Source organism: Phaenicophaeus curvirostris, chromosome 1 (genome assembly GCF_032191515.1).
Source record: "Phaenicophaeus curvirostris isolate KB17595 chromosome 1, BPBGC_Pcur_1.0, whole genome shotgun sequence".
Lineage (NCBI taxonomy): Eukaryota > Metazoa > Chordata > Aves > Cuculiformes > Cuculidae > Phaenicophaeus > Phaenicophaeus curvirostris.
In genome coordinates, this window is record NC_091392.1 from 127,913,653 (window position 1) to 127,940,946 (window position 27,294).

The 27,294-nt window shown below is 40.7% G+C and overlaps 2 protein-coding genes across 6 annotated transcripts in view; both read left to right on the forward strand.

Annotated features, from left to right (window-relative positions):
- BCLAF3 (BCLAF1 and THRAP3 family member 3) overlaps positions 1–17,166 on the forward strand; it is a 35,466-nt gene extending 18,300 nt beyond the window's left edge. The window contains exons 9-13 of one of the 2 annotated variants that reach the window (XR_011338913.1): positions 1,909–2,023; positions 6,145–6,240; positions 10,160–10,315; positions 12,010–12,899; positions 14,083–17,166. Coding sequence is in view for 1 of the 2 variants with exons in the window: in XM_069873969.1 (XP_069730070.1) it covers positions 1,909–2,023; positions 6,145–6,240; positions 10,160–10,315; positions 12,010–12,039 (397 nt within the window). In the remaining variant the exon portion in view is untranslated. Of the gene's footprint in view, positions 1–1,908; positions 2,024–6,144; positions 6,241–10,159; positions 10,316–12,009; positions 13,195–14,082 lie in introns of those variants that run through there. The other variant, XM_069873969.1, reaches the window with a different exon arrangement.
- A 4,403-nt stretch (positions 17,167–21,569) lies between these two features.
- The window catches only part of SH3KBP1 (SH3 domain containing kinase binding protein 1), a 223,252-nt gene continuing 217,527 nt past the window's right edge, over positions 21,570–27,294 (forward strand). For all 4 annotated transcript variants that reach the window (XM_069874104.1, XM_069874125.1, XM_069874111.1 and 1 more), the window contains exon 1: positions 21,570–21,928. In XM_069874104.1, the coding sequence (XP_069730205.1) occupies positions 21,925–21,928 (4 nt within the window). In that variant the 5' untranslated portion in view covers positions 21,570–21,924. The remainder of the gene's footprint in view (positions 21,929–27,294) is intronic.

Consider the following 27,294-nt stretch of genomic DNA (forward strand, 5'->3'; position numbering starts at 1 on the left):
GTTGTGTTGCCCTGTTTGTTTTGCAATGTCACATGGAATATCAATATAAAATTTGAATTTTTATGATTCTTTGAGAACTTTATGAAGAAAGGCTAGATTTTTTGAATAACTTTCTGCTGCTATGAATTCCTCCAACAGATTTTTGTTGAAGGTGTTTGGCCCAGAGGTGTTTATTGACCTCAGTCATCCTGTTTAACTTTGATGTTGTGAGGTTGATTGATTAGAGAGATTACTTTTTTGTGTTAGAGGAAATTTTGATTAAAAAATTGCCAGAGTTTAATGAAATGTGATTGTACTGTAGTAATGGTTTTCAGATTGCTCTTAATATGCTGTGTTTTATTAATTGTAAACACAGTCTATAATGGGAAACAGTGGCAATGGACACATACTTGGGTAAACTGACTTGTGAAGCTGCAGAAGAAATATTTCTTTGAGGTTCTTTTAAACAAAAAAAAGGTAGAAATTACCAAGTGGAAAAAATATTGGACTGCTGTATATAGACTTTTGTGTATCTGGTGCTATATCTTTTTTTGTATGTTTGGCCTGATTATCTGAGAAGGCTTTTTGCCACTTCCACAGTTATTATCTTGGTTACCTTTTGTGTATGCTGCTCAAAGTGGGAAGCTCAAGTTTCTCTAGGAAATGTGACTGTCCTGGAGTTTGATGTGAAGAGGGGTTACAGTGTTAGAGCTGGTAGACCATGTAATGTGAGCTGAGGGCAGTGATGATGTGTAAAACGGGCAGGATTTTCTGGAGATTGGGAGCCTTTCATAATTCACATACTGGCAATGCTTATGGAATTCTAGAATGGCTTGCATTGGAAGGGACCTTAAAGGTTGTCCATTTCCAATGCCCCCTGCCACAGGCAGGAACATGTCCCACCAGACCAGGCGGCTCAGGGCCCCATCCAACCTGGCCTTGAACACCTCCAGGGATGGGGCAGCCATAGCTTCCCTGGGCAACCTGTGCCAGTGCCTCACTGCCCTCATGAAGAATTTCTTCCTAATGTCTAATCTAAATCTTCTCCCTTCCAATTTACAGTTGTTCTCCCTTGTCGCATCACTCTGTGCTCTTATAAAAAGTTCCTCCCAAGTTTTCTTGTAGTTCCCCTTCACGTACTGGAAGGCTGCTCTAAGGTCTCCCCAGAGCCTTCTCTTTTCCAGACTGAACAACCCCAACTCTCTCAGCCTGTCCTCATAGCAGGCTTATGAGCTAGTCCAGTCTACCTCTGTTTTTGCCTTAGTAATTTATTTTGCAGCTAGGAAAAGTCTTTCTGTATGTTTCATGAACTATGAGTTTTGACTTCTGGTGGTGACTTTCCATGGCACATGTGTTATTTGGAGGTTTATGGACACATCTGTATTAGCAATGTGCTCAGTAAAAAAGAAATCAAGTAAGCAAACACCCAAAGCCAGAGAACCCTGGTTGCTAAGGATAAGACTAGAGCATCTAGCTATCATCTAACTTTTTATCTGAGCTTCTGTCTGATTTAGATTCCATGAAGTGGAAAGTTCGGTACAACTTTAAAGACAGTACAGTGTACAACAGCTGCCAAAATGCATAAATCATTTCAACCAGAGGAGGGCAGCAGTGACCAGCCATGTATGCTAAGCCAGGGAGATCTCATTTGCACAGTAAGGGTGTCCAGAAGGCAGAGTATCTGTGTTAATTTTCATTAATATGTGTTAACATAAGGAAATACTGCTTACTATATAATTCTGTGCAACTTTGGCTTGAGTTTAGTCAGAGGACTTGTAATTTGTTGAATGTCCTAGAATCAAATTATTTAAAACCTGTCAGTTTGCACTTCTAAATAATACAGGTGCTAGGCTAAGATAATTTAAAATGCAGGGCTTGGGTACATTACACCTTTAGATTTTAATTGTTCTCTCTCTCTATACACATCAGGAACCAGCAAATCTGCAGTCTTTCAAAATTACAAAACTCTCAACCTGATGGCTTCCAAAAGCCTATGAGGTTCCTTAAGCCACCTTTCAGGAAATTTATTGGGAGACCTCACTTGGTAAGTCTAAATGTAGAATCAGTAGCTTCTGCATTTGTTGTTCTTACATTTATAATTCATTTTTTGTTGCGCTGTCTATGCTGATATGAATATTAACAATCTGTGATATCTTGCCCTTCTTGCTTTATTATCTTCAGACTTTGCTGAACAATAAAACTACTCATAATTTCACAGTTCCAGTGCATGAATACTTCCTCAGGTATTTGTTGAAGCATAGATTAATACAAGTGAGCCAAAACCCACTTCTGTGGCCAAATGGTGGTACAACAAAAATTCTTTTGGTTTTGCATGCTCGTGCAGTACTCAGTAACGACTTCACTACTGTTGTTTTATAACCTAGTAGTGAGTTGGCCAGGGAGGAGTTGTTTCAGAAAACTAGTTTCGATTGGTGTGTTGGGTGAAATCAGAACACTTTTTTTCCAGCAAGTCCAGAAATAAGGTGGTCAACTTAAAATCTCTTATTGAATAGCAGGAACAGGTCAAACTAAACTTTTGAAATAGGTTTTAGCTTTAAAATTACTTACTGAAATGAATTGATTCAAGAGGCTGCATAACATAAAAACTCATTATGCTTGTAGCTTTGTAATATAGTTCTTTATGTAATACTGGATTTCTTCCACTTAATGATGTGCTACCTAAACTATGAATTAGGAGGCCTTGTAATTGAGCAGATAACCTGAGGTGTTGTGGAACAGTTTGAGAAAAAGAATACTTTCCTTCATTCTAGTTGTCAGCATCTGGAAGGGAAGGTCTGAATCTTTTTTTGTGTAGGTGGCATTGTTACTAAAACAGTTTCTCCTTGTTCTGATAAAAGTTCTGGAAAGCTCTTACTTTATAAACAAATAAAAATGAGGAAAAAAAATCTCAGAAATGAAATAGTATTTTTACAGATAGGATGTTACACAGTGGAAATGCTTATCTATGTTGATATTGCATTTATAAAAGCTACTTTGGACAAGGCTTTTTTAGGCCATCTTTCTCTGCTGCACTTTAATACCAAAATGGGGAAGATGGTTATACTTGTTTGATAGAAATAAATTTGTCTCCATCAGAAAATTCCTTCTAAATAAATGTTGTTTCATTTCGAAATGTTTATGTTTATTTAACTTCGGGAACTTGTGAGACTGGAAAAGTTTTATTAGTATGTGCAGTATAATTCCAAAACCTTTTTATTTATTTTTTTTTTCCTCTCCTCCCAGGGGGTTACAAAATAAGGAGACCTAATCTAAATTATCATTCTTTCTATATTGTAATTAATATCCTGTGGACAGGGTTCCAAAAGGCCATGACTGAGGGCTGTCAAAAGTAGCTTTTATTTAGTTAAAGTTCTGACCATCACTCAAGGGTAGCTGCCATGCAGATATAACAGTGCATCTTTCATCATGAGACAACAAGAGTGTTTAACGGTAAAAATTATTACTTACTCAAGACTACCCTAAGAACAAGTAATAATTTCTCACTAAGTAATATAGTAATTGCAAATAAAAGGAGATTGGTTTGAAATCAAAACTGAGTTATTGTTAGATGTGCCAAAGACTCGGAAAGATTGCATTTTGATATCTGACAGCGAACTGCAAGCATCCAGTCTCTGAGGTCCTGCACTGCAGTGAAGAGTTAGACATTTAGAACCACAGTAGCTGCGGAAGCATGGGTATTGCACATGCAAGGCATCATAAAGAGGGAATGACTCTTCTTGAAGTCAGACATGCAGAAGCAGGTTTTCAGGCAAACAGGAAGATAAAATACTTCAGTTTTCCATCCACATTATCAGTAAAAATAGAATTAATCAATGCCTGCCAACTGGTTCGAGGGGCTTACAGACGCTTTGCATGTGTGTCCACAGTACATTAATAGGCACTTCTTAATTGCATCACCTCTTCTTCTGTTTTTGTTCTTGCCTTTTGATTCTTATTCTGCTTGCCTTCTCTGTTTCCCTGTGTATCTAGTATGTCTAATGATCAGTAGGTAAAGTAATGCAGAAAGAGGGCAATCTTCCTGAGCAGACCAGATAACTAATACCACTAACTCATATCTGAGGTAGTGCCTTCCTTTATAACTATTCAACTATTCAGTAAGCCAGCTGCAGCAGTGTGGCACTGCCCATGACATGTAGATGTGTTGTCTGATAATGTACTCAAAATGGCTTTGGAGGTCTTCAAGATTGGGTGCAGTTGGAGAAGAGCTTACCCTAGTGGGCAGTAGCTCAAGCTCAGTCTTGATACGTGTAAGCTGCTGGCACTGCTTTAGTATTTGTTGTGGGAGTTAAGTGGAGTGGCATCCAAGCAGCTAACTGTAATTTCAGCCATGTGTATCATTTCTGTGTTGAGTAGGCTTTCTGTAATATATTCAGAGCTGTGTGAGTGTATTCACTGCTACTTTGCTTGGAAATGTAATGTTAGTACAGTTGAAAGCGGCCTTAGGGGAAAAAAAATGAATGAAAGTAAAGACCTTTTGTCGCAGATTTCTGCAAGAGAACAAATGTTTGGAATTTGCCATTCAGAGTGTCTTGTATCAGAACAGTACAGATAAGGTGTGAATGCTGCTGGGCACCTTAAAGTGTAAGGACCACAATATCCTTACTAAGTCAGTGTTTGGAGAACAACACATTGCATTTAATAAGTGGTTTGATGGGTCACCAGGACATCGATGCTGGGTCAACCACACCTTTTTAAATAGGAAGCATCCTAAAATGAAGGATATATTAATGGCGCATAGCAGTACATGGAAAAACTGAGGAAGAGGTTGAAACGTGAGAGCTAAGATAGTAGTTCTTGAATAAGAAAATAACTTTTTGTGGTTTTCCTCAGTCTTACAGATTCTTGGGTTAGGTATTGGTTCAGTTGGTTTTGCAGTCCAAGCAGAGCTCTGCAGTTCTTGCTGGAAGCTGTTCTGTGCTGCTGAAAGGATGTAGCAATTGCACATTGTTAGCAACATTGTAAAAGTGTGTGAAAACCCTGGAGAAAGTAGGCAATAGACATCCCTTACCAATTCTGTTGAGGAGATTTCCACCCACAATCTTTAAAAGCAAACTCTTGGAAATCCTAACCAAAACCTTGAATCTTCAAGGCACCTCTCAGGTTTGTTCACTCTTGTTTACAAGTAAATATTGAGAGAAAAGTACATCTGAGAGCTAGGTTTCAAATGACAAACGTAACAGTACCAAGGCTCAGAAAATATGGCAAAGATAACTTTTTTTAACAGGAAGAACACTGTAGCATCTTAAATTATAATATGGGATTTCAAAAAAATTAATGTATCAGGTAAATACATTGGAAAATTTGTGATCATTTAAGAGTGGACCATGGATAAACCCTAATTTGATTGCATTAGAGGACTTTATCCTTGTATATGCCAATATGTAATGCTTCTGTAAATATTTATAATCTATGCAATAATGGGAGAGAATAATATTTTAGCTGTGTGCATCCTCTCAAGGCAGCTGTTGTGGGGAAAAGTTGAAAAAGGGACAAAATACACATGTAGGACAGTGGCTGGAGGGAGCGCTCTATTTTAGGCAATCATGGCTGACTGCAGCTGTTCAGTCTGTTGATACACAACAATTGCAATACCACATGTCTGTGCCACTTGCTTTTTAAGTCACGTCTGTTTCTGTGACAGGCAAATAACCTTCAAAATGCTCTCCTGTGATATAGTTAAAAGTGAAATATTCTAAGGACCAATGTAATGTGCTACACTTGTCTGGTTGCTGTGGAGGTGTGTATAATAACAGTGCACGTGTCTCTTCTAAAATGCGCTGACTTGTGATGACTATAAGCTGACCAGGGATGTCCAGAGTACTAATCTTCTTGCTGTTATTCCGAACTCAAGGGATGACTGCTATAGCAGCCTGTTTCCTTCACTTGCTGCATACAAATTGAGGCATCTATTCTGGGGGTGCAGGGGTGGAGAACCTTAATTGGGCTGTTACCTGCTTAGATCTCTCCAAGAAGATGGACACCAGGCCCTATGCTCCTGCTACTCAGGTTCCTTCAAGCAGTGTCATTGTTGTCTAACATTACAAGATTGAAAGAGTTGCAATATTTGTTAGTATAACCTGAAAATCTGTATGCTTTCTTGACTAATTTAGTAACATTAAGCAAATAACTCTGTTTTCCTACTAGAATTCTTATTATTCTTCAAAACCAAGTGATACTTACCCTTACAGACGCATTAGAGGACACCTGGAAAATGCAGGACCCATCAGAAGACCCTTTAAGGTACAGATCAGTTTTTATCAGAACTACGTTACATAGAATGGTAATTTCATCCTGTTGAGTTTGGCAACAGGAAACACATTTTTGAAAGTATTAAGTGCCATGAAAAATAGTTTCATCTTACCCTAACTGTTCCAGTGAAATAATGTGAGGCTTAGTGTTAGTAGGTGGAGGTAGAGAGGGCTGGCAGTGCATTGAGTGGGCTTGTTGAGTACTGTATCCATGCAGCTGAAATAAGTAAGTTAACTGTGAAGTTGAGGACAGTTGCAGAAATTAGACGATGACTAGAAAGCTCATCTATCCAAAACCCAATCTGTTTGGCTTTCTTTACTTCACCTGATGCGAGACATACAAATTGTATTGCTTTCAAAATTGTATTACTGTTATTAGCCCTTCCACATAGGGATTTCTGGGCAACTAATCTCTTGAGTGTACTCTGCGTATGGCTATCTGTGCATTTAAAAAAACAGTTACACAAGTTGTGAAGCTTTATTCTCAGGGCTTTCAGATGGTGAAGGGGTGGGCAACTGTGCTTCTTCCTGGGGTAGTGCACTGGCTTTCTAACGCCTTTTGATTGTAAAATTCTATTTGATTGGATCATGGGTTCAGCAGAAAACCAAAACCCACTGTCTTCTTTTTCTGTCGACAGTGGCATGCTATGCATGGATCCAGTTGGAGCTCTTTAATATTAGAAAAGCATTAATGAAATCTAGAACAACTTGCACTCATTTTCTACCTTAAAATTACACCTACTTGTTCAACTGATGTGTTCTCCACAGTGAAGTAACACACAGAAAACATAGTTATCTTTTCTGTTTTGTAGATAATGAAGTTGAAGTAAAGTTTTGATGGCTAAGTTAAGTAGCCGGCATTTTTGGGTGACATTTTGAAAGAGGGGCGGTGTAGGTGTGTGGGTTTTTTTGTGGCTTCCCCCCCCCCCCCTTTCCCCTATCAGACTAAGTGTAAGAGAATTGTTGGATAAAAAGGCTTCCAGCTTCTCCCATTTAGGTGTGCTTTGCCAATTAATCTTATTCAGATAGCTAAGCCAACGCTACCAAAACCCACTTTATCCTGCTAAAAACAAAAAATTCTTTTTCCAAGCTGAAGCAAACAAGTTTAAAGTTTTGGCCCAATATAACTATTTTAACATGTAAGGATATCACAGCCTCTTAATCGGTATCCCTTCTGTATTGTCAACCTTTGGGGGACCATTAGCACTGGCTGCTGTACCATTGAGACAGTTTTGGTAGTTGGTATAATGTAAAGAAAATGGAAGGCTGCCTTCATTTGCATCAGCCTACAGTTCTGAAACTTACGCAAGCGTGAAAGTGTCAAGTTAAGTTGTCATTGCACATGTATGTGAATATTGCCTGAATAGAGCTGTACCCAATGTTGTGTCCCATGGTGCTTTAATATTTGTAGGGCAAATAGCATATGCAGTGTATTGCAGTTTGCGTATGTGTATAGCACATTTAGCATTGCCATGGAAACAGCAGTGCTGATTTGATTTAATTTAATCAGCTTTTTTTATTTTTAACATTTAATTTCCTCCTGTGTCACATAGAGGGGTTTTCCTTCCCATGCTGTTGCTGAAATCTGCTTAGGAGGGTGATTTTAATCCCGTTCTCTGCCAAACCCTACCACATTTCTTCTTGGTATATAAAGTGTGGCATTTTAACTTAAAAAGCAAAAAAGAGGCCTTATTTAGAGTATTTTTAAAAAAATATGGCCTTAGTGTGTTAAACTTTCTGGAAGAACAATGAGGTGCGTTAAAACAGCAGTTTTATAAGAATCTGGAGAAATCACATAAAATTTAAAAGGTTTTTTTTTTGTAATGACACTTTGCAATGAATCACTAAGCAAACTTTTAAGTGACTACATGCACGGTAATCTTTAGAACTAGACTTCATTCACTGTTTAATGCAGTTCAGTATATTGATGGCTGTGGTGAGTTCACTCCAGCCAGTGGCAAAGCACCACACAGGAGCTTTCCCACTCTCCTCACCCCTCCTGCCCTCCCCAAGCAGGATCTGAGAGAGAAAGTGGAAAAGTGGAAAGTGAAAAATGGAAAGTGAGAAAACTCATGGGTTGAGATGAAGATAGCTTAAATGAAGGAAAGAGGAAGAAAGAAGTGATGCAAAGACAGTCAGTCACCATCTCCCACGAGCCGACTGGTGCCCAGCTGGTTTCAAAGCAATGCGTACCTCCTCCAGAGGCCCCTCCCCATAGCTTCTGTGGCTGAGCACGTTGCTGAGGTTATAGGGCATGGAATATCCCTTTGCTCAGCTTGGGTCAGTTGTCCTGGCCTTGTGCACTCCCAGCTTCTTCTCTGCCCCGGCCTACTTACTGGAGTGTGAAGTAGAGAAGAAGAGAAGGCATTGATGCTGTGCAGGTGCTGATAAGCAGTAGTCAAAACACTAATCCAAAATACAGCACCAAGCAGGCTGTTGTGGAGAAAATTAACTCCGTCCTAGCCAGACCCAGTGCAATGGCATATATTTGCTCATATAGACTTATTTCAGAGCATGAGGTCATTGGTTCGTAGGAGTTGTCATTAGTATTGTTTATAAAAGAGTCTTAATGTAAAAGTAGGTATCGCTAATCTGGTAACTTCACCTACAGCTGATTCTATTCTACACTAGTGATACCTCTGTTCCCCTCTCTTCCTCACTTAGTGAACATGTAGATACTTGAGCTGAAATTTCTAAGCTGTGTGTGATCTCACTTTTGATATCTTGTACCTTTTTCTCCTTTCTTGTTCAATCTGCTCCTTTGCTTGTTGTCATACAAATGGAGTAGCTGGCCACCTTGCTGGCCACCTCTGTTAAAGCAGAGAACCACAGTAACTGTGGAGGACATGGGAACTTTTCATCTTAACTGTGTTCAGGGGCTTAATCCAGCATTAGAAATGCATTTCAGTTTTCCCTGTTGTACACGTGTACCTACTTAAAGAACTTGCTTGCACTTAGTTGTATTGTGCCTGGACTCTGATGCTGTTCAGGAAAGCATTTAGTAGCCTTCCGCAAGTGTCCTCTGCCTACAGGCACCATAAGTGTAACCCTAGGGGATTGGTGGGCCCAGATTCTCGGTTTTCTTCTACATAGTAGGTGGGTGAAGTGACTTGGGAAATAACAAATTTGCATAAAGGAATGTCTGTTCTCTACAGTCCTTTCATAGCTGTTCACCAGCTAGCTACACAGTGGAAAAACTGGTACCAAAGTTGTTATAACCTCAGAGCATGTGATTTTTCTTGAAGTGATCCTTAGTTAGTCAAAAGGAGCCTGATTTCACCAAAGTATGCTCTAGAAGGTCTATTTCTGTGACATATTTTGTTTCCTCCTACCTTTTAAAGGTGTTTGTTAAAGATGTGTATTTATAATGCCATTCACCTGTAAGCCTTTTACGTGGCCTCTGCTCCTAGTCCCGCACTAGGTTAGTTCACAGTATTCCAGTCTGGAGGTAACAAAGGTATAGAGCAGTGAACTTATATGTTCAGAATAAAGCATCTTAAAACTCTAGGAAAAATACATATAGCAATTTATGTACTCGCTGTGTGCACGCACTGCAGGCCTGATGTCACTGAATTTGTTAGCAACAGTGAGATGTTGTCTTCAACTTTTTTGTTGATGCTGGTTTACTTTCATTAAAGTTTGAAAAAATGTTGATGTTAAGAAAAAGTAAACTATCTTCCTCACAGAATATTTTAGATGCCTTAAACAGTAAATACAATACAGCAGTTGTTTGAGCCACGTGGTAGCAAGTGGCCTAAGGAACATTAAATGGGAAGTAAAGGGAGAGGCTTTGCACTTACAAACTCATACTTCTGTTCAGTACTCTTAAGTTTTACATGTGTATATCAACTTTTGTTTTGGTGCTCTAATTTCGCACATTTATTTTTCCCTCTCTTCTCCCACCCTTGCAGAGCAACTTTGCAGATGGCCGTTTGCAATCCCATTACAAATCAGGCTTAGTACAGAAGGGTTTATATATTCAGGCTAAGTACCAGCGGTTACGTTCTGTTGGTGTAAGGGGATTCACCACTAATAAATTCAGAGATGGATTTTTGAGGAAAGAAAAGGTAAGTTGGCTTAATTTATTTTTCACTAAGCCATTTATAAAATATGAATATTCATATGATCCATTCCAATTTTTAAAACTCTGTGAAATAACTTGGATAGGATTTTCTGGAATATTTTCTCTTTGTACTTCACAGGCAAACTTGATTCTGTTTCCTTCATGTTTATTCCATGGAAACTGGCTTTGGGTCATTGCAAATCGGAGGTGGCTTCTGAGATTCTGTAGCTGCCTCTGTTTCAGTATTCTCTCCTTAAGCTCAGTTGATCTCGCTTCCTATTGATAAGAAGGCAAGGTGCCCCTCTGTGTAAAAATATTATGTCCTTTTAGGCTACAGTTTCAAATCAGTGGGAAGGGTATTAATTTTTTTGACTGTCTGTATGCTTCTCTTCATTATGTTATCTTAAATCTTGTGCTTTAAACTACACACTAGAGTGCTGTTCTGAATAAAGCATCCCATGCTATATAATGTCTGTGTCAAAGGATTTGATAAGCTTAACCTGAAATAATTAGACATGTTTGTTTTACAATACCTTTTGATTTGTAGTATGTATGGGACAGCGGTAATCTTGAATTGCAGGAAAATGTTTGAACCATATAAAGCGTTACAGCTTTTGTGAGGATCAATGGTTGAAACATTCTGAAACATTGATCATTCTTGATCAGTTCTAATAAAAGTAGTATGAGATTACTCATGACATCAGAGAATTGGATTAGACTGTCTATGCAGTTCCTTGCAGTTCTGTGTTCCTATGCAAGTTCTTGTTTTGTAGTTGTGTCCACCTAGCTACAAGTAAGTACACTTGCATAAGCACTTGTTCTTAGGGCATAGAAGCATAGGTTCTTAGAGCTGTTTTCAGAAAACCACAAGTTTATAGCACAGTGTGTGTGTGTGGAGCAAAGCACCAAAAACCCTATCAAAAAGACAAACAAAAAGCAGAAAAAACCCTCAAATACTTTGGACGCAGTAAACTGGCCACTTGTTGCTGAATTATACTGGTGAATACCTTTTATATTTGGATGGACTCTGAGAAGCATGATCTCTGGTGGTGAAATTGAATTGGAATTAGTGGAAAATAGATGGAGAAAGATGATTTTTTTTTTTTTTTCCCCCCCATATGGCACATAAGTGCCATAATTTTGTTGTAGTGAGCTTTTCCCCGATAATTTCCAATGTTCTTCTGTAAGTGAATATTAAGGTTCTTGTCTGGAACCTATAAAGCACACTTAATACGATCTGGCTGCTGAAGATTACAATTTGAATTAAAGACTCAATAAGATCTGAATATTGATTTTTAGGCCCAATAAAGAACTTGAGTATCTTTGAGTTGAAGTAAAATAAATCCTGAAGAGTAAGTATGACACAGCCCTTTTCTTAACAGCATTCTGATTGCTAGTTGGCTAATTATTAAAAAAAACCCCTATTCCTCAGATTCTAGCATCTGCCCTATTTTGCCTACTGTAACAATTAAACTCTTGACATTTGTTAAACTGCTCTGAAGGTCTTTGTTTCACCCTTTTGAAATAATTATATATATGCATCCTTTAAAGTACAGTCTCTACAGTTGCGCTATTTCAGTCATAATTGGAAGAATCTTGTGTTACATACTGTAGTAGTACAGTATTTAGGAAGGTTGGGAGGCTTTTTTTTTTTTCCACTGTTACAACTTGACAGTAATGATCTTTTTCTCTCTGTAGGGAAATTTAAATATTGCAACAGAAACCTGAACTGAGCTGTGATCCTGAAGTTGAAATGGACAACACAGCAAAGGGAGCATCTGTTTGCTTTTTGACAGCTTTGTCAAGACTTAAAATAGGATAAAGGAACTAACCCTGTACCTTTCTTGATTAAAAATAACTTTATTTTTCAGTAGTGGAATGCTGCAGAACTTTTTTACAGTTTTAATAATTGCTTTTAAAGTACAGTATTCAACTGAAACATTGTAGTATGTACCTGTAGTTCCTTTTCCATACCAGTTTCAAGTAAAGAAGTCATTGAAGGGAGTCTTATTTATTGAATACTTTTTCTTTGAGCATGATGTTACAGATGGAACTTGAGTTGTTATACCCAGAGGTTTCTGTGTTGAAAGTTTATTCCTTACGTAATAAAAAAAAAGGAAAAGAAAAAAAAAAAGTGCCTGAATTGTTTGGTAATAGCACATTAGCTCAGGATTTTTCAAGTAATGACCTTTTAGGTTGTGCAATAGATTTTACACCTCTGTTCAGTTATTTCCGTAAAATAGTATTTTGTATTACTTTAATAATATAGTTGAGTTTCTGATGTAACTATGAATTTGTAAATTGGTAGAACGTTGGGACAACTTTCAGTGTTTGATTAAAATGAATGGTAACAGGCAGGTATATAATGTACTGTAGCAGTAGCTTATCACTGCACCGAAAGCATGCTTGGGTTTGTTAGAGGATTAGTTGGTCTGTACTCAAAGTTATTCTGTCTCATTATATTTTGGTGTATGGCATTCTTGACCAAGCGACATGTTCTCTAATCTTTTTTGTCATAAATGATTTGATGATTCTCTGGGTTCTGACATTGGGGCCTGAGGTATTTAATTACAAGAAAAACAATAAAAGTAAGGTTTTCTAAGTGTCTTCTAACAAAGCTGTTCATAATTGAAACTGCTTTAAATGCAGATAGCTTGTAATTTTGTTCAAAATCCCAGTGGTTCTCTGAAGCGTACTGAACAGCATTGTTATGCTGCCTGCAAAACTCAAATATCCAGACATGTTTTATAAGCAGCTATAAACAATATTGTGCTATTTGTTTATAGCCTTTGCCTTAATACATAATATATGATAGTTGTGTGTATGTATTACAGGTTTGTTTGGACCGTTTATTGCTGGTAAATTAAAGATGTATAGCAAGTAGTTTTCAGAGATGACTTTCTTTAAGGAAAATGTTATTCACCATATCCACAACATATGTGGGATAATGTACCTCCATCATTTCCAAGACAGTGTTAGCCATGTAAAATGCAGGCTAGTCTCTGTTGTGGATAGTAGATCAGAATTGTAATACTAGGCAGAGGTACGTTTAGAGAAAAGGGAATCTGGTTTTGGGGTGGGAATTCAAGATGTGATTTCTGTGTGGGTTTTTGTAGTGTTTTTTTCCATAATGCTTTCAGTGGAGAGACTATTTGAAAGTAGGTATGGCTTGGAACAGCTAAACCAGTGTCACTTAACATCTTTAATTCACGGGGGCGCACTGATTAGCGTTCACAGGGAATAAGCAGGCAGGAAGTGTGCCACATCCATGGATGTTATGGTCATTCAGCAGTAACACCAAATGATTTGTTTCTAAAACCCAAGTTTTCAGTTTAAATAACAATCATTAATGACTCAACTGGTTTTTCAGTAACGTTGACATCTGTACACAAACGGGGAAGCTAAAGGAAAGGAAATATCTGGTCAAATAGAGGCAGGCAACCTTCTGCAGATAAAGTGTGTATTTACTTATGCTGTTAATGATGAAGCTGGAAAAAATGAACCTGCATAGATTTACTGGGAAATGAAAATAAGGAATTGAAACAACAGGTTAAGTGAGTCAATTCAAAACAAACGTGGCGTGGCTGCAGTTGAGTGGCCTGCTGTCGTGGGAGTGCTGTGTGTACCCTTCAGAGGAGGGCTGGTTTCCCCTCAAGCCAACAAGCTCTTCACACTGTTCGTGAATGTGCTAAAGCACTGCAGAACATGTAAGAAGCGAAACCATGTATGATACAGGACAAACTACTGAAGCGATGTTGTCTTATTCAACAGGATGCTACTGTTTCTATAAGCTTCCTGCAGTGTTCTTATTAAAGCCTGGAGGAGAACTCGTTGTTAAGCAAATGGGAAAAGTGGATACATGAAGAAACTTCTGACACGGTGGTCTTGCTAACGCTGTTTGGAAGTAATACTGAAGCAGTCAGACTTCAGTCAGTTAATGCTGCTTTAACTGGGTTTAAAGGGTGACTGGCTCCTCGGATTTATTTTGTGCTTTCTTATTTTACCTCTGCAGGACTATGAATCTCTAATTTGTTTTGTACTTGAACAGTTTAGCTTTCTTTTTTATTTCCACAATTCAGAGTAATGTATTGCAAACAAGGGGGTTTTGACATGTTTACTAACTGATTTTTTTTTTCCCCCTCCCCTTGCCTGTCCTTGGTCCCAAGATGAATATCATGATGAAATGTAGTCACTGTTCCAGTAGCTTTAGCATTTATTTATGTTGATACCATTTGCTCAAATCACATTCTTTACTGGTAACTTTACTTCACTGATTTGGGATTCTGTCATGATAAAACTTCCTGTGTTTTATGAAATTAATACAGAAATTGAATTATGTGACAGTTAGATGCTTGAGGCATCTACTCTGTGGTGTTATCTGGTATGAGACGTTACTATGGATATTTATCTTTGTGAATTAGAAAGACTCGTGTCTATATACTCATATACAAATTGGCTTATTTATTCTTCTGCCAGAGAAGCTCTGTTGTACTGAAATATAATGTTTGGTTGAGAAGAACTTATTGAAGTTACTGATTGGGTTGTGAAGGCACAAGAAGCTATTAAATAGAAAACAGTTCAGTTTACTTGAATAACTTGGTGCTTTTGTGACTGCATTGTAGAAATCACCTGTACAAAGTAATATCATGATTATTTCATTGTTTCTAATGGGAGAATGGACTGCTAATGGTTGTTTAAATAATCACTTTAAATACATCTCAGCCTCAGAAGAGAAAGCCTCTTGTCTTAGTTAAGCCTGTCAGTGCATTTGCATTGGAAGGGCAAGTTAAAAATATGATTGTCTAAGGGCTTTCTAGGTTTCAGTTTTATACTTTAAAAATATAAATGTGAATAATTGCCTTTCTCTTGGTTGACTTGAAATGACTGTTAAAGCTCATGTCACAATTTCACATGTGAACAATTAAGACTGTTTTTTTAAATTGCTATCCAAAATGTAGTGGTTTTAATGATTAGAGTCTTCCGTGTAAGTGTCTAAAATAACAAGTTGTTTATGATGATGGCATTTATATTGCTGACCTGCTTAATCTCTACATAGAGTGGTTAGAGTCCTCATTTCAAACTTTGTGATGACAGAGTTCACAAGGTTAACAAAATTCTGGGGCTAGTAAGAAGCAACACATTGTAAGGCTTCTACAAGCCTGCCTTAACTATTTGCATGTTTAAAATCACCTTACCTGATGGGTTTAGATGGTCTTGAGGCCTGGACAGAACTATCTCAACTCAGGTAACTGATAGCAGAGGATGGGAGTAAAATCAGCTGATTGCCAGCTATAGTAATGGTTTACCTGCTGCCTTCTCTCCCAGGGCCTCAGCGTGAAATGCTGAATTTTCTTTAGTGAACGTATGCTTTAAAAACAAAACAAAAAAAACCAAGATTACACTTTTGTGGCATTAAAGGCAGGTTTCTGAACACTTGCTTGTGCATCAGAAAGTCATTTTCTGCCATGTCTTGGAAATGGATAGTGAGTTGCTTGGAGAAGGCAATTAAAGTTTATAGCAAAGAGAGACTTCATTGCTCAGTATTCACCTTAGAAGACTAAATAGGGGGACATTTTTAACTTCCTTGCTTTCTGAAGGGATCTTTTCCCACGCTATGTAGAAACATGCCTCTTGCCTTTCTTTGAGCATCTGAACAGCCATCTACAAAGTTCTCTGCGGGAGAGCTCTTATCTAAAAGAAAGACTTCAGACTTGCATCCTAATGAATCTGAAAAACAGTGTTTCTGCACATAACTGGCCCTTGAACAAACTTCATTCCATTGCTGCATGATTTGAAGACAGGAGGTTCTTCAGCCTCCTTGTGAAAGGAGAGGAAAAAAAAAAAGCCATTTTGAGGTCTTTGAAAGCCTTCTTGCAACACTTGACTCTTTAATAGACCTTAAGGACAGTGATGAACATGTAAGTGTGCTCTTTTTCAAGCTTGGCGAGTGTAAATTTTCAGTGTTAAGATGAGAAGAAACTTGTCATAACATGTGCCCCTTCCTTCAGTGCCTGATTTTTTTTGTTGTTGGAGGGGTTTTGAGTCGATATTTAGCCATGTGCTTTAATAGCTCTACGCTGCCTGCCATCTTAATACAGTTTTCCTTGGTTCGCTGTTCATTGCTATAAATTTTGTCTAAGCAGTCTAAATCTCATGTTGTCCTTTTAATATTTCATTTTCTGTAAATAATGTAGTAAGTAGATGGCTTTTGTGACTAGCTTCTCTTATGTATTTGTTGTTGAGGGGAGAGACAGGGTGGAAAGTTGTTGTTCGAGTAAGCTTTTCATGGAATAAAAATAGCTTCTTGGTTTTGTTTTAAGAACAGCAGGGATTTCTCTTTCCCTAGTTGAATAAGGATGTGGACTAACGTCCACTTCTAATGAATACATTAACGTTGACCTTATTTACACTGTAGTTTCACAAGGACCATCACGTGTGTGTATGCGTACATGTGTGTACACATGCAAACATAATATCAGAAACCTTTAATTATTTCTATGTGTGGATAAGAAATGACATTTTTAAACTACTGAAGATGGAGTTAACTGCAAATGCATTTTAAGTCTTTAGTCTTTGGAGTCCACAACGGTGCTTTTGACAATGTTATCCCATATCTAAATGCCTCATTCATGAGTATCTATTAAGATGTAGGGATGTTTATATGTATGTTCAACATAGTTTATATAAGATCAATGTAAATTCTGTTTCTACAAACAATAAATGTTTTAACAAATTTTTTTACTTATAAATAATTCAGTGATTTGATTCGATAGTTATTACTATTTGGTGTCATTTTTGGAGTATTTTACTTGATCTGTGTAGCCATTGCATTTTCTTTAATATAACTGTTGCTACTATAACTTGATTAGTGCTTCTTTTTGAGATTAAAGTATTGATCCACATTCTAGACACACTTTTTTGGGCTAAAATAAACGCCCTTTCTAAAGATTTAAAATATGAATCTCCACTCCTTACCAGCATAAAATATGGGTTTTTTTAAAAAAAAATCTTTGAGAGGTATGTCCATCTCCTCCATGGCATTCAAAATCCTTAGCATCTCTGCCAAATTCTGATTCTTGTCTTGTAAAGTGGCAGAATGGGGCAAGGCGCACACTCTCTTGGCAAACTTTACCATAGCTTATTTTCAATGAAACTGTGTTTTGAAGAATTCCATTAGTATTATCAGTCTGAGGTGAGAATAATCATGTTAGTTTAATACTAGGATCCCCTAATAGAGTGGAAAGAGAATGAGGTAAAGTCAAAAGAATACAATTGTGGTGTCTAATTTAAGGGGAAGAGCTAACTTTCTACACTATAGACTTACCATAATCCAAATCTGTCCTGATCTTCACTGTATGTAACAATTTGGGCTTTCAAAAAAGAATTCTCCTATTCTAATCTGGTGGTTATCCTTGGACTGGATAGTAAAGCAAAACTCCTTCCTGTGTGGTAAGTCCACTGTGATGTAGGAGAGAGAGCTACAGGGGGAGGCATTGTTACTTTTTTCCCCTCAGGAAAAGTGTTTAAATAATACTTGGAGGAATATAATAATAATAATGCTTCCAAACTAGTAGAGTAACATCTTCAGAAATGCATGTCAGTTTATCTAAAAGTTGCTAATTTTCATCAATATCACTTTAAAAACATCTCTTTAGCTTCTCTAAGTTGTTCCTTAGCAGGTCAAGAGAAGTTTTTTTTTTCTAACTGCCATCATGGTGTGTATTCATTCAGTGTATTCAACTCTTCCCTCAAAGGTAAGGTACCAGAATAATCCATGTACACTGTAACATTACTTTGAAGCCCCAACTGCGGGGTGCCCATATTGAGGTAGCCTTTGCAGGAACACAAGATCAGTCCTCACAAAATTCTTTGGCTTAGGAATAATGGGAAGCTAAGTCTTGGAGGTACTACAACAGTGCTTTACGCTTCCTGGAAAGGACAACCTGCTGTCCTGGTTTTGAGCCCGCAGTTAGCACCAAAGAACCATGCAGTTGCTTGCTCCCTTCCCCCCTTTCTGAGTTTCAGTGGGAGGAGAATCAAAAGAAACAAAGGCAGAATTTACAGTTTGAGAGGGATTATTTACCAGTTATCATTATCATCACAGGCAAACCAGACTCGAATGCAGAAAAGAAAAAAAAATTTTTCTTTAGATACTGGGAAACAACTGAATCGCAAAAAGAACACCTTTTCCCATCCCTTCTGTTCTTCCCAGGCTTACTTTACTCCAAATATTCTAGCAGTGCAAGAGGATGGAGAATGGGGGTTCCCATCAGTTCATCACACCTTGTCTCTGCTGCTCCTTCCTCCTCAAAGGGAGGAGCCCTCGCTCTCTTTCCTTGCTCCAGCATGGGCTCCATCCCCCAGGAAACAGTCCTCTATGAACTTTTCTAAGATGAGTCCTTTCTGCAGGCTGCAGTCCTCCACAACCCACTCCAGCACAGGTTCCCACAGGGTCACAGCCTTCAGCAGAAGCTGCCCCTATAGCCCCCCCACCACTACCAAAATTCTTGCCAAGAAAACCCAACACACTGATGTACTTGGGAAAGCCAAGAACCTCCCACAAGTGACTTTTTAGTGATAGTTGACATTGGTAATCTGTTTGAGATAGATAGTGGTTAAATTTACTTTCTCCTGTGCACTGTAACTCTGACATTGTGAGATGATTACTTTGTGTTATTCCTTATGACTTTTACTATCAGCCCTGAAGTGTTCCTACAGAAACAGTGCTACTGGGATGTACCAAGCTCAATTATTCAGTTATACCATTTCCTCTATCTTAAACTACCCAGTTGGAGGACTGGAAAGCCAAACTTAATATAAGATTACCATGCCAACAACAGAAATATCGTCTGTCTTCCCAAAGCTGCTTGCATCAATTCCACTTAGTTTGACATGTTATTTTCTTGTTCAATCAATGTTCTGATTGACTTGACAGTTTCAGCTAGTTTGTCATAATGCTTAAGTAAAAGCTACTACTTCTGGTAATTTCCTAGAATTAATCCTGTAAATTTTTCAGGTAAGAGAGGTCAAATGTCCTTATACAATGAGGAACTGTGGGAAATGGACACCAGCATTATTTTATTAAGGTATGTGTGAAAGACTGATTATTACCTTTCTGGTACCATGTGACTGGCTAAAAGATGCTCTGTGTATGTGTGAAGATATAATTCATTCCCCTCCTCTCATCTAGTCTTAGGATTCTGTCAGAGGTTTGTGACTTGGGTGTCCTTGTGTTCCTGAAAAAAATACTGAGGTGGTTCAGGTCTTTGACTTTTCAGTGAAACTGAACTGAAGGCTGTCCATACCTATATCCAGCCTATTTCCATTATATTCCTTTTCATAGTCCAACTTACTTTCACTTTTTAGTTACACTTAAAAACTTTAAAAATTGAGTATCAATTGAGTATTAAACCTTCATTATCCCTATGAGGATTTTGTTGTATTAAAATAACTATATTTTTTCACCAAAGATTAGAATTGGGAAAGAAAAAACTGTGTTAGCATCGATAATCCATTCCATTGGTGCTATAGCATGGAAATAAGTAACTTAAAAGCAGGTTTTTATTGCTATAGTTAAAGGGTTTTTTAAAATAAAAAATATTAATAGTCAAGCATTAGGAATTCTGTCTAACCAATGAGAGGCTTAAGTATTTAAATCCTCTCATTTTCTCTTAAACATTTCACCACTGTCACAATTTCTTACAACGTGGATTTTCATAGCCAAGAAGCCAGATACCACCTGGAAAGACTTATATATTCTCACATTTCAAACATCAAAAAAACTTTTTCTTTTTTCCCCAAACTAACATCTGTTGTACTTGGGTGGGAACAAGGGGAGGAGAAGTATGAAATCAGATCCCTTATGTTACTAGTAGTTTTCTGTCCTCTTACCCAGAATAACTACCTGAAGTTAGAGCTTTTTTGCTTAAACTTTCATTAATACCGAAGGTGCTTGTGCTGTAAAAGACATTACCTATGCTTTATCTTTTATGCCAGATGATGCTGTTTTTAATCTGCTCTTCCCCGGTGCTACTAGGGTAGGTGTTTTCCCAGAGGTCTTTACCTGGGCAGACTTGCCTGGGCAGGCGGCTTCCCACCTCAGCAGGTGCCTTTCTGTCCAGAGGTGTTACTCTATGCCAACTACTCTCTCTTTCCCTCAGGTTTATCGCAGCACACATCGCACATCTTCCTGCGATACCTGAAATGAACCATCAGCTGCTCATGTGTGACTCTGCTCTTCCTTCTGAAACACAACCACCAAGAAAACCACTCTCTAGCTGATCTTTGTCTTTTTTTCCCCTCCTTTCCCTTCCCTCCCTCCTTTCCCTTCCCTCCCTCCTTTCCCTTCCCTCCCTCCTTTCCCTTCCCTCCCTCCTTTCCCTTCCCTCCCTCCTTTCCCTTCCCTCCCTCCTTTCCCTTCCCTCCCTCCTTTCCCTTCCCTCCCTCCTTTCCCTTCCCTCCCTCCTTTCCCTTCCCTCCCTCCTTTCCCTTCCCTCCCTCCTTTCCCTTCCCTCCCTCCTTTCCCTTCCCTCCCTCCTTTCCTTCCCTCCCTCCTTTCCCTTCCCTTTCCCTCTCCTTCCCTCCCTCCCTCCTTTCCCTTCCCCTCTCCTTCCCTCCCTCCCTCCTTTCCCTTCCCCTCTCCTTCCCTCCCTCCCTCCTTTCCCTTCCCTTTCCCTCTCCTTCCCTCCCTCCCTCCTTTCCCTTCCTTTCCCTCTCGTTCCCTCCCTCCCTCCTTTCCCTCTCCTTCCCTCCCTCTCCTTCCCTCCCTCTCCTTCCCTCCCTCTCCTTCCCTCCCTCTCCTTCCCTCCCTCCTTCCCTCCCTCCTTCCCTCCCTCCCCCTCCCTCCCCCTCCCTCCCCCTCCCTCCTTCCCCCTCCCTCCTTCCCCCTCCCTCCTTCCCCCTCCCTCCTTCCCCCTCCCTCCTTCCCCCTCCCTCTCCCTCCCTTCCTCCCTCCCTCTCCTTCCCTCCCTCCCCAGCCTCCCCCGGGCTGGACGGGGAGCGGGGCGGCTCGGGCTGCTCCCCCCTCCCCCGCACCCAGCGGCGCTGCCGGTGTCTGGAGGCATCCGCGGCGCCTCCTTCCCCTCTCTGTCCCCCCGAGCACTCGAGCCCCTTCCCCCGCGGTGCCTCCCGTGCCCGTGCCGAGAGGCCAGGGAGCACCCGTCCCTCGTTTCGGGGCCGGACACCGCCGCCACCCCTCCCTCCCTCCCTCCCCGCCCTCCTTCCCGAGGCGGCTCCGCCGCGCTCTCGCGACACTTCCCGCCGCGCCGAGCCGCTCGCTCCGGTGGCTCCAGCGGCAGAAGCGACAGCGGCGGCGTCCTCCTCTCCTCCTTTTTCCTTCTCCCCCCGCGGCGGGGACCCCCGGCTGCTCCCCGCGCCCTCCCGCCGGGCGGCCCGGGCTCGGCCGCGCAGTCCGCGGGGCGGCGGCTGAGCCCCTTCCCTCGCCCGGCTCCTCCTCGCCTCTCACCGCGGGATGCGGCGCGGCTGCTGAGAAGCGGCGGCGCCGGCGGAGGGAGCGGCTCCCCGGGCTCCTCGCCCCGCTTCGCCGGGGCCGCCCGCCCGCCTGCAAACTTTCAGCCCGTTTCCGCCGCCGGGCGAAGCCCCCGCTCCACATCAATGGGTGAGTCCCCGACCTCCGCCTCGTCGCTTCTAACTTCTCCCCCGGGACGAGGCGAATAATTGTTTTCGCGTGACGGGCGGCGCGGTCGGGGTTTGGCGGCGGGGCTGGCGGCGCTCCCGGCCCCTTCTCTCCGCTCTCTCCGCCGCCTCCTCGCAGCCCGGGCTGCGGTGTGCGGGGAGGGGGCTTGGACCGCAGCCCCTCGGGGGATGGGGGTGGGGGGCGACCGGGGCGTCCCCCGGGATCGTGTGTGTGTGTGTGTGTCCCCAGCCCTGGGGGTCGCTGCGCTGGGGGCTCGGGGGCTCGGCAGCCGCTGCCCCCGCGGGGTTCGGGGGTCCCGGGGCAGCGGGAGGGCTGCGGGGTGACTTGTCCCGCTGGGAGGGGACGCGCCCCGCGGCTGCCCCTGGCCGGCCGAAAGGGAACAAAAGGATAGACCGTGCTCCGAAAAAAAAAAACAAACCAGAAAAACCCACCCTGGGTTTTGGGTGTCCTCAGGCAGAGGCGCTGCGGGGGATCCCGAGAGCAGCGTCGCCGAAGCGACCCGGTGTGATGCGTTGCGTGGGCGGACATTTTACGCGGTTTTACCTGTTGTGATAACAGCGAGGTCGGGAATATAGCGCGGTGGGGTGAAAATAATAAAAAAATCATCCCTTTGTTCTTTAGTTTGGGGGGTATGGTGGGAGCCCAGGCGCAGCTGCTGTACCTGAAGCACCAGCCGTTCTCTATGGACCCTCCGCAGCCCCCCAGTTGGGCTGGAGCGCTCTCGCCCCTCTGCAGCGGTTCGGCTGTATCCATCCTGCTGGCACCAGGCCGGCATCCCTCACGGCATCCCTCATCCCTCACCGGGTTCGATGGAGAAGACTCATAGGGTTGCTTTGCCTGCCAGCTAACCCAGCTCCCAACTTCTTCAGCGACAGAGGAGATCCTGAGCGCGGTGTGGGCTTCATAACTGCGGGGATGGAGCGATGTCGTTCTCCAGCAGGGCGTGTCGCAGGAAATAATTTTTTTTGAATGCCATTTCTGTATTCTTATTCTCTCTTAGTGCATTTTTTTCCTTCTTAACTTTGTATTGCGACAGAGTAAACCTTTCCTGCTTATTCCATAAGCCAAATATTAGCCTTTCTTTTTTTAGCTTCACAGCACAAAAGATTTAGGAAAGCGATAAAGGTGCAGTGAAGTTCCTTGCACTGACAGAATATCCAAAAACCTCTCTAGAGCTCTAACTTAGCAATGAAGGCCATCTTTTTTCCTTTTCCCTCCCTTGGGCTGGCTGTGATTGTACACATATGGCTTCTTTAAAGCTCATTTGGATAATGACTTTCCCAAATCACTGTAATTCAGTCAGAGTTTTCTTTGCACAATGGGAGTGGAGGGAAAGGTAGCTACAGTTTCATTGTTGTTCATGTCCTTTAATGATAAGTGATCCTTGTGGTTTGAAAACAAATAGAAAAATTGTGCAAGCAAGTGAAGATATGAGTAGTATGCAAACAAAATCTTTCTAGGAGATATCAGATCAAAACAGGATTTCATTAGCAACATTTTAATCATTGCTAGCATTTTCAAAAGATATTTTAGATGTAGAAAAGGTGAATTCTTTGTGTACTACACTGTCAAGATTCCTCATGTTTAATTTTTATTTTACTTGTGTGCCTTTCGTTTTAACTGTTCATCTTTTCTGTATGACACTGCATGTTGTTATTAGTTCAAACCTGTGCATGTTTATAGATGTGTATATTACACATACATGCATCGTAAAGTTTAGCATATGACCCCAAGATTCTTTACAGCACATGCACCAAAACTTAGGAGAAATAGAGCTTTATTGAGTTTTTATGAGCTCTTCTATTACATTATAGTTAGAGTATCTTCAGGTTAATTAATTTACACTTGGAATGGACTTGTCAGGAGGGTTGAGTGAAATAATGGTGGTAGCTCTCTAAATGTAAAGAGGAGGTAAGGCAAAGACCTTAAAGGTAATTGTGAATACTGTGGAACAAGCTTTGTCCCTTTCCTTAAATATCTGAGAAATGAAGAGGTGGTGTCTTGTGGGGGGTTGTGTGAGTGGTTGTTTGTTTGTTGTTGGTTTGGGTTTGTTTTGTTGCAGGTATTTTTTAAGAACAGTTAGGGTTTCGTATGGTTAGAGAACTCCTCAGTCTCTTTTGGAAGAGCTTTGCATGCCCACACATCAGCCTGTCCTCCTACAGTTGGAAGCCTGGAAAGCAAAGTAAGAACAGGGGAAGCTGGTTTGAAATGTACTACTTATCAAATTTAGAAAATGCAGGAGTAGAAGCCCGATTCTAGAAAGTAGTGTTTAACTGCCATCGTCAGAAACCAGCTGATGTTGTGCTGCTCCTCCTGTCAGTCGAGACACACCTTCCAGCTTCTGCAGATGAAGGAAGATCCTTTTTTGTGCTGTGCAGTCTTGACTCATCTTCAGAGCACGGACAGTTTAGTGCATTAAATGGACTAGAGGTCCCATATAAGAATACCACTATGAAACTAAGCAGTTGAAGCCTTCATCATGTTGCGTGTAAATATCAGGCTATAAGTAAACGCTTTCACCGTCAATATTTTTTAATCTTAATATTTCTCAAGGTATTGTTCAAGCTTTTCTGTTGGGAAAGCAGACAAGAGCATACATTGCTTTTGTTTATGTGAAAACGTGTTGCTCACCTCTGCTGTCACCATACTTAAGAGTTTGGATCCAAAGAGAGTCTTGTGCCCTTTGAACCAGTTAGATTGCCGATACCGGCAGACAGCTGTGGTCTGTGTGATTTTACATTAGTGGTCGAGAAAGATGCTTTGCTGTGAAATACCACAGCTAGTTTGTACAAACCAAAGGAATGTTACACCAAGAAGTAATGTAATCAAAAAATTGGAATCCAAGTTAGAGTCTGATTGTTCTGTACTAGTTGCAATCCCTTTTCCTCTTTTTCCCCTTTCTTAATTCCCCTCTTTTCCCTTTCCAAATTCTCTTCTGTCCCCTGCCCCACTTTCAGCCCCGCTTCCCCATAAAGTGCTATGTTTTAACATTTTTTCCCCCCCCCTCTACTTCTCTTTATGCCTTTCAGACGTGCCATTTCCTCTTTTTCCCTCTCCCTTATCGAAGCATCAACAGAGGGAGCACTCTGAGCACATTTCCTGCGTGTGGGGCCACACTGACCTCCAGCAAGAGAGAGCTGTGCTTGCATCAGAGCTTCTGTTTGGCCCTGTGGTGTGGGGTGCACAGTCCTTGCTCGCTTGCCTGGCGAGTTTAGCTGGTAAACTCTAAAATCTCCAGGGCCCTATGAAAAACAAAGCATTTATGAGCCTTGAGCTTAGCAGGATTTGTATAAATCACACATGGCAGGTGGTAGGTGTGTTTGCAGTCCTTGGCTGCTCTTTGACAAATTTTAAGTTCCCTCTCCAAAATGATGCAGATTTCAGAGCCTTTCAGCAAAATAGCTGTAAGATATTTTTAAGTAGGAATAGCATGTGTCATTCTTGTCATCCTTGAACAGTTTCAGCTGAATAAGGAAAAAATCATAAGAAAGATGATTAGCATGATTTTTTCACTTTGATTTTGTAAAGTATGGTTATAAGCATCTGTAAAGTAGCTTCATATAGGAAAAATTGTGTGAAAATCCTCCTCAAGCTGTACAAAAATCTTTGTTGTCGTCCTCATATGGGATGTTACTCATTCTAATTCTTTTGTTGTCATTGGGAGGTTTGTTTTCTCAAGGCAGTTGCATTGGAGCTGTTCAGGATCAGATTTCCAGTTGTTTGGTGACAGTATTTATACAGCCTGTAAATGTCTTCAGGGTCTGGGTTTAAGTGGAGTTTTCATAAACTATGGTAAAATATTTTCAGTAGCTGATATAAAATTTCAGGCAAAAATAGCTGGCGCAAAGCTGTTTTTCCTAGAAATCAAGAGATATTGACATTTCTGTTGTAAGAGGTTGCCAGAGCTGCCTTCTAAATGGATCAAGATAGGGTCTGAAATCAAGAAATATAAAATACATGCACATGTGTAGATATGAAAAAGGTTATGGAAATAATTTCTTATTGTGCAGACTTTTTTGTATATCGGTATGTCTTCTTTTTGCCCCTTTCAAGTAGCTCTTCTTTTCTCAGCATTTCCATTATAGTTTTTTTTTTATAGTAACTGTTTTTTTAGATCAGAAAGTGTGATAAAGAAGAGAATACTTGAAACAGATGGCTGCTTAAACCAGCAGAATTCTTGCTCCTTTTTGTGCTAATCAAAGATGCGTATGGAGAGAATTATGGTAGAGCTGCTAGAAAAGGTATTGTTTTCAGTCTGGGTTTAAAGATGTATATGTAATAATTAAACCCCTTTCTTGAGAAGCAGTTTTATTTTCATGTTAGCGCCGAGTGCATATGTATTTGAGTTTAAACTGCTACTAGTGCAATATACACAATTCGTCTGTAATGTTATTCAGATTGCTTATTTTGTAATTGCTATTCACTAGATGTTAGAGGGGTTTTCTTGAGAATACTGCTGGTAATCTTTCTGCCAGCAGCGTATCAGAATTCATATAGTGGATCAGCCTCGACCTTGTAGATAATGTATTGACTCCTTCCCCACTTGAAGGGGAAGGGACACATGTGCTCGGAGGAGAAAAAGGAGAGCTTGGTAACATGAATGGAGCAGCTGAAATTTCAGGTCTGAAATGTTAGAGGTCATTGAAATGCTCAAAGCAGGTTAGCCCTGGTGGGATCAAAGGAGAGAAAACAGCCACAGAGATGGTATCTGTTGTTTTGCTCCGAAACTGCTGTTGCAGAGCAAGCTCATAAAAAATGATGCGTTCTGTAAAAATCACAGAGTACAAAATCCTGGACCTGGGAGTGGATGTTTTCCATGGATGCAAAAGCAGGAAGGCATATCCCGTAGGGCATATCTACATTCTGTATGCTGAGGAATGATGAAAGAATATATTAGGGGGAGGGGAACAAGGGGGGAGGTAAGTATTGAGATTCAGTAATTCAGCTAATGTACAAGTAATTGCTGACGGTCTGCTCCACTCAGAGTGGAAACAATAAAAGCTTTAAGTCCCTGTGTGTGAGCAAATATGCAATACTGCAGTTTAGTAGTCGTGGATTGTATTAGCAAATGAAGTTGACATTTTTCTCCCCCTTTTATTAGTGATAATTGAGAAGCATCAATAGAACCAGCTCTTGAGAATGCAGTGGTGAAGTCCACTTAAAAGCTGAGATGACTGTTATGATGTCTCAGCTATGCTTTGTGTCTAACATAACTTGAGCTTAGAGAAAGGAGCATCCTGGGTGAAGAGGAGTGCAAAGGAGGTGAAGGATGTCTTTGTTCTCATTCTTATAGCAGTTTTTATTCCAGTGGGGGTGTTGCTGAGAAT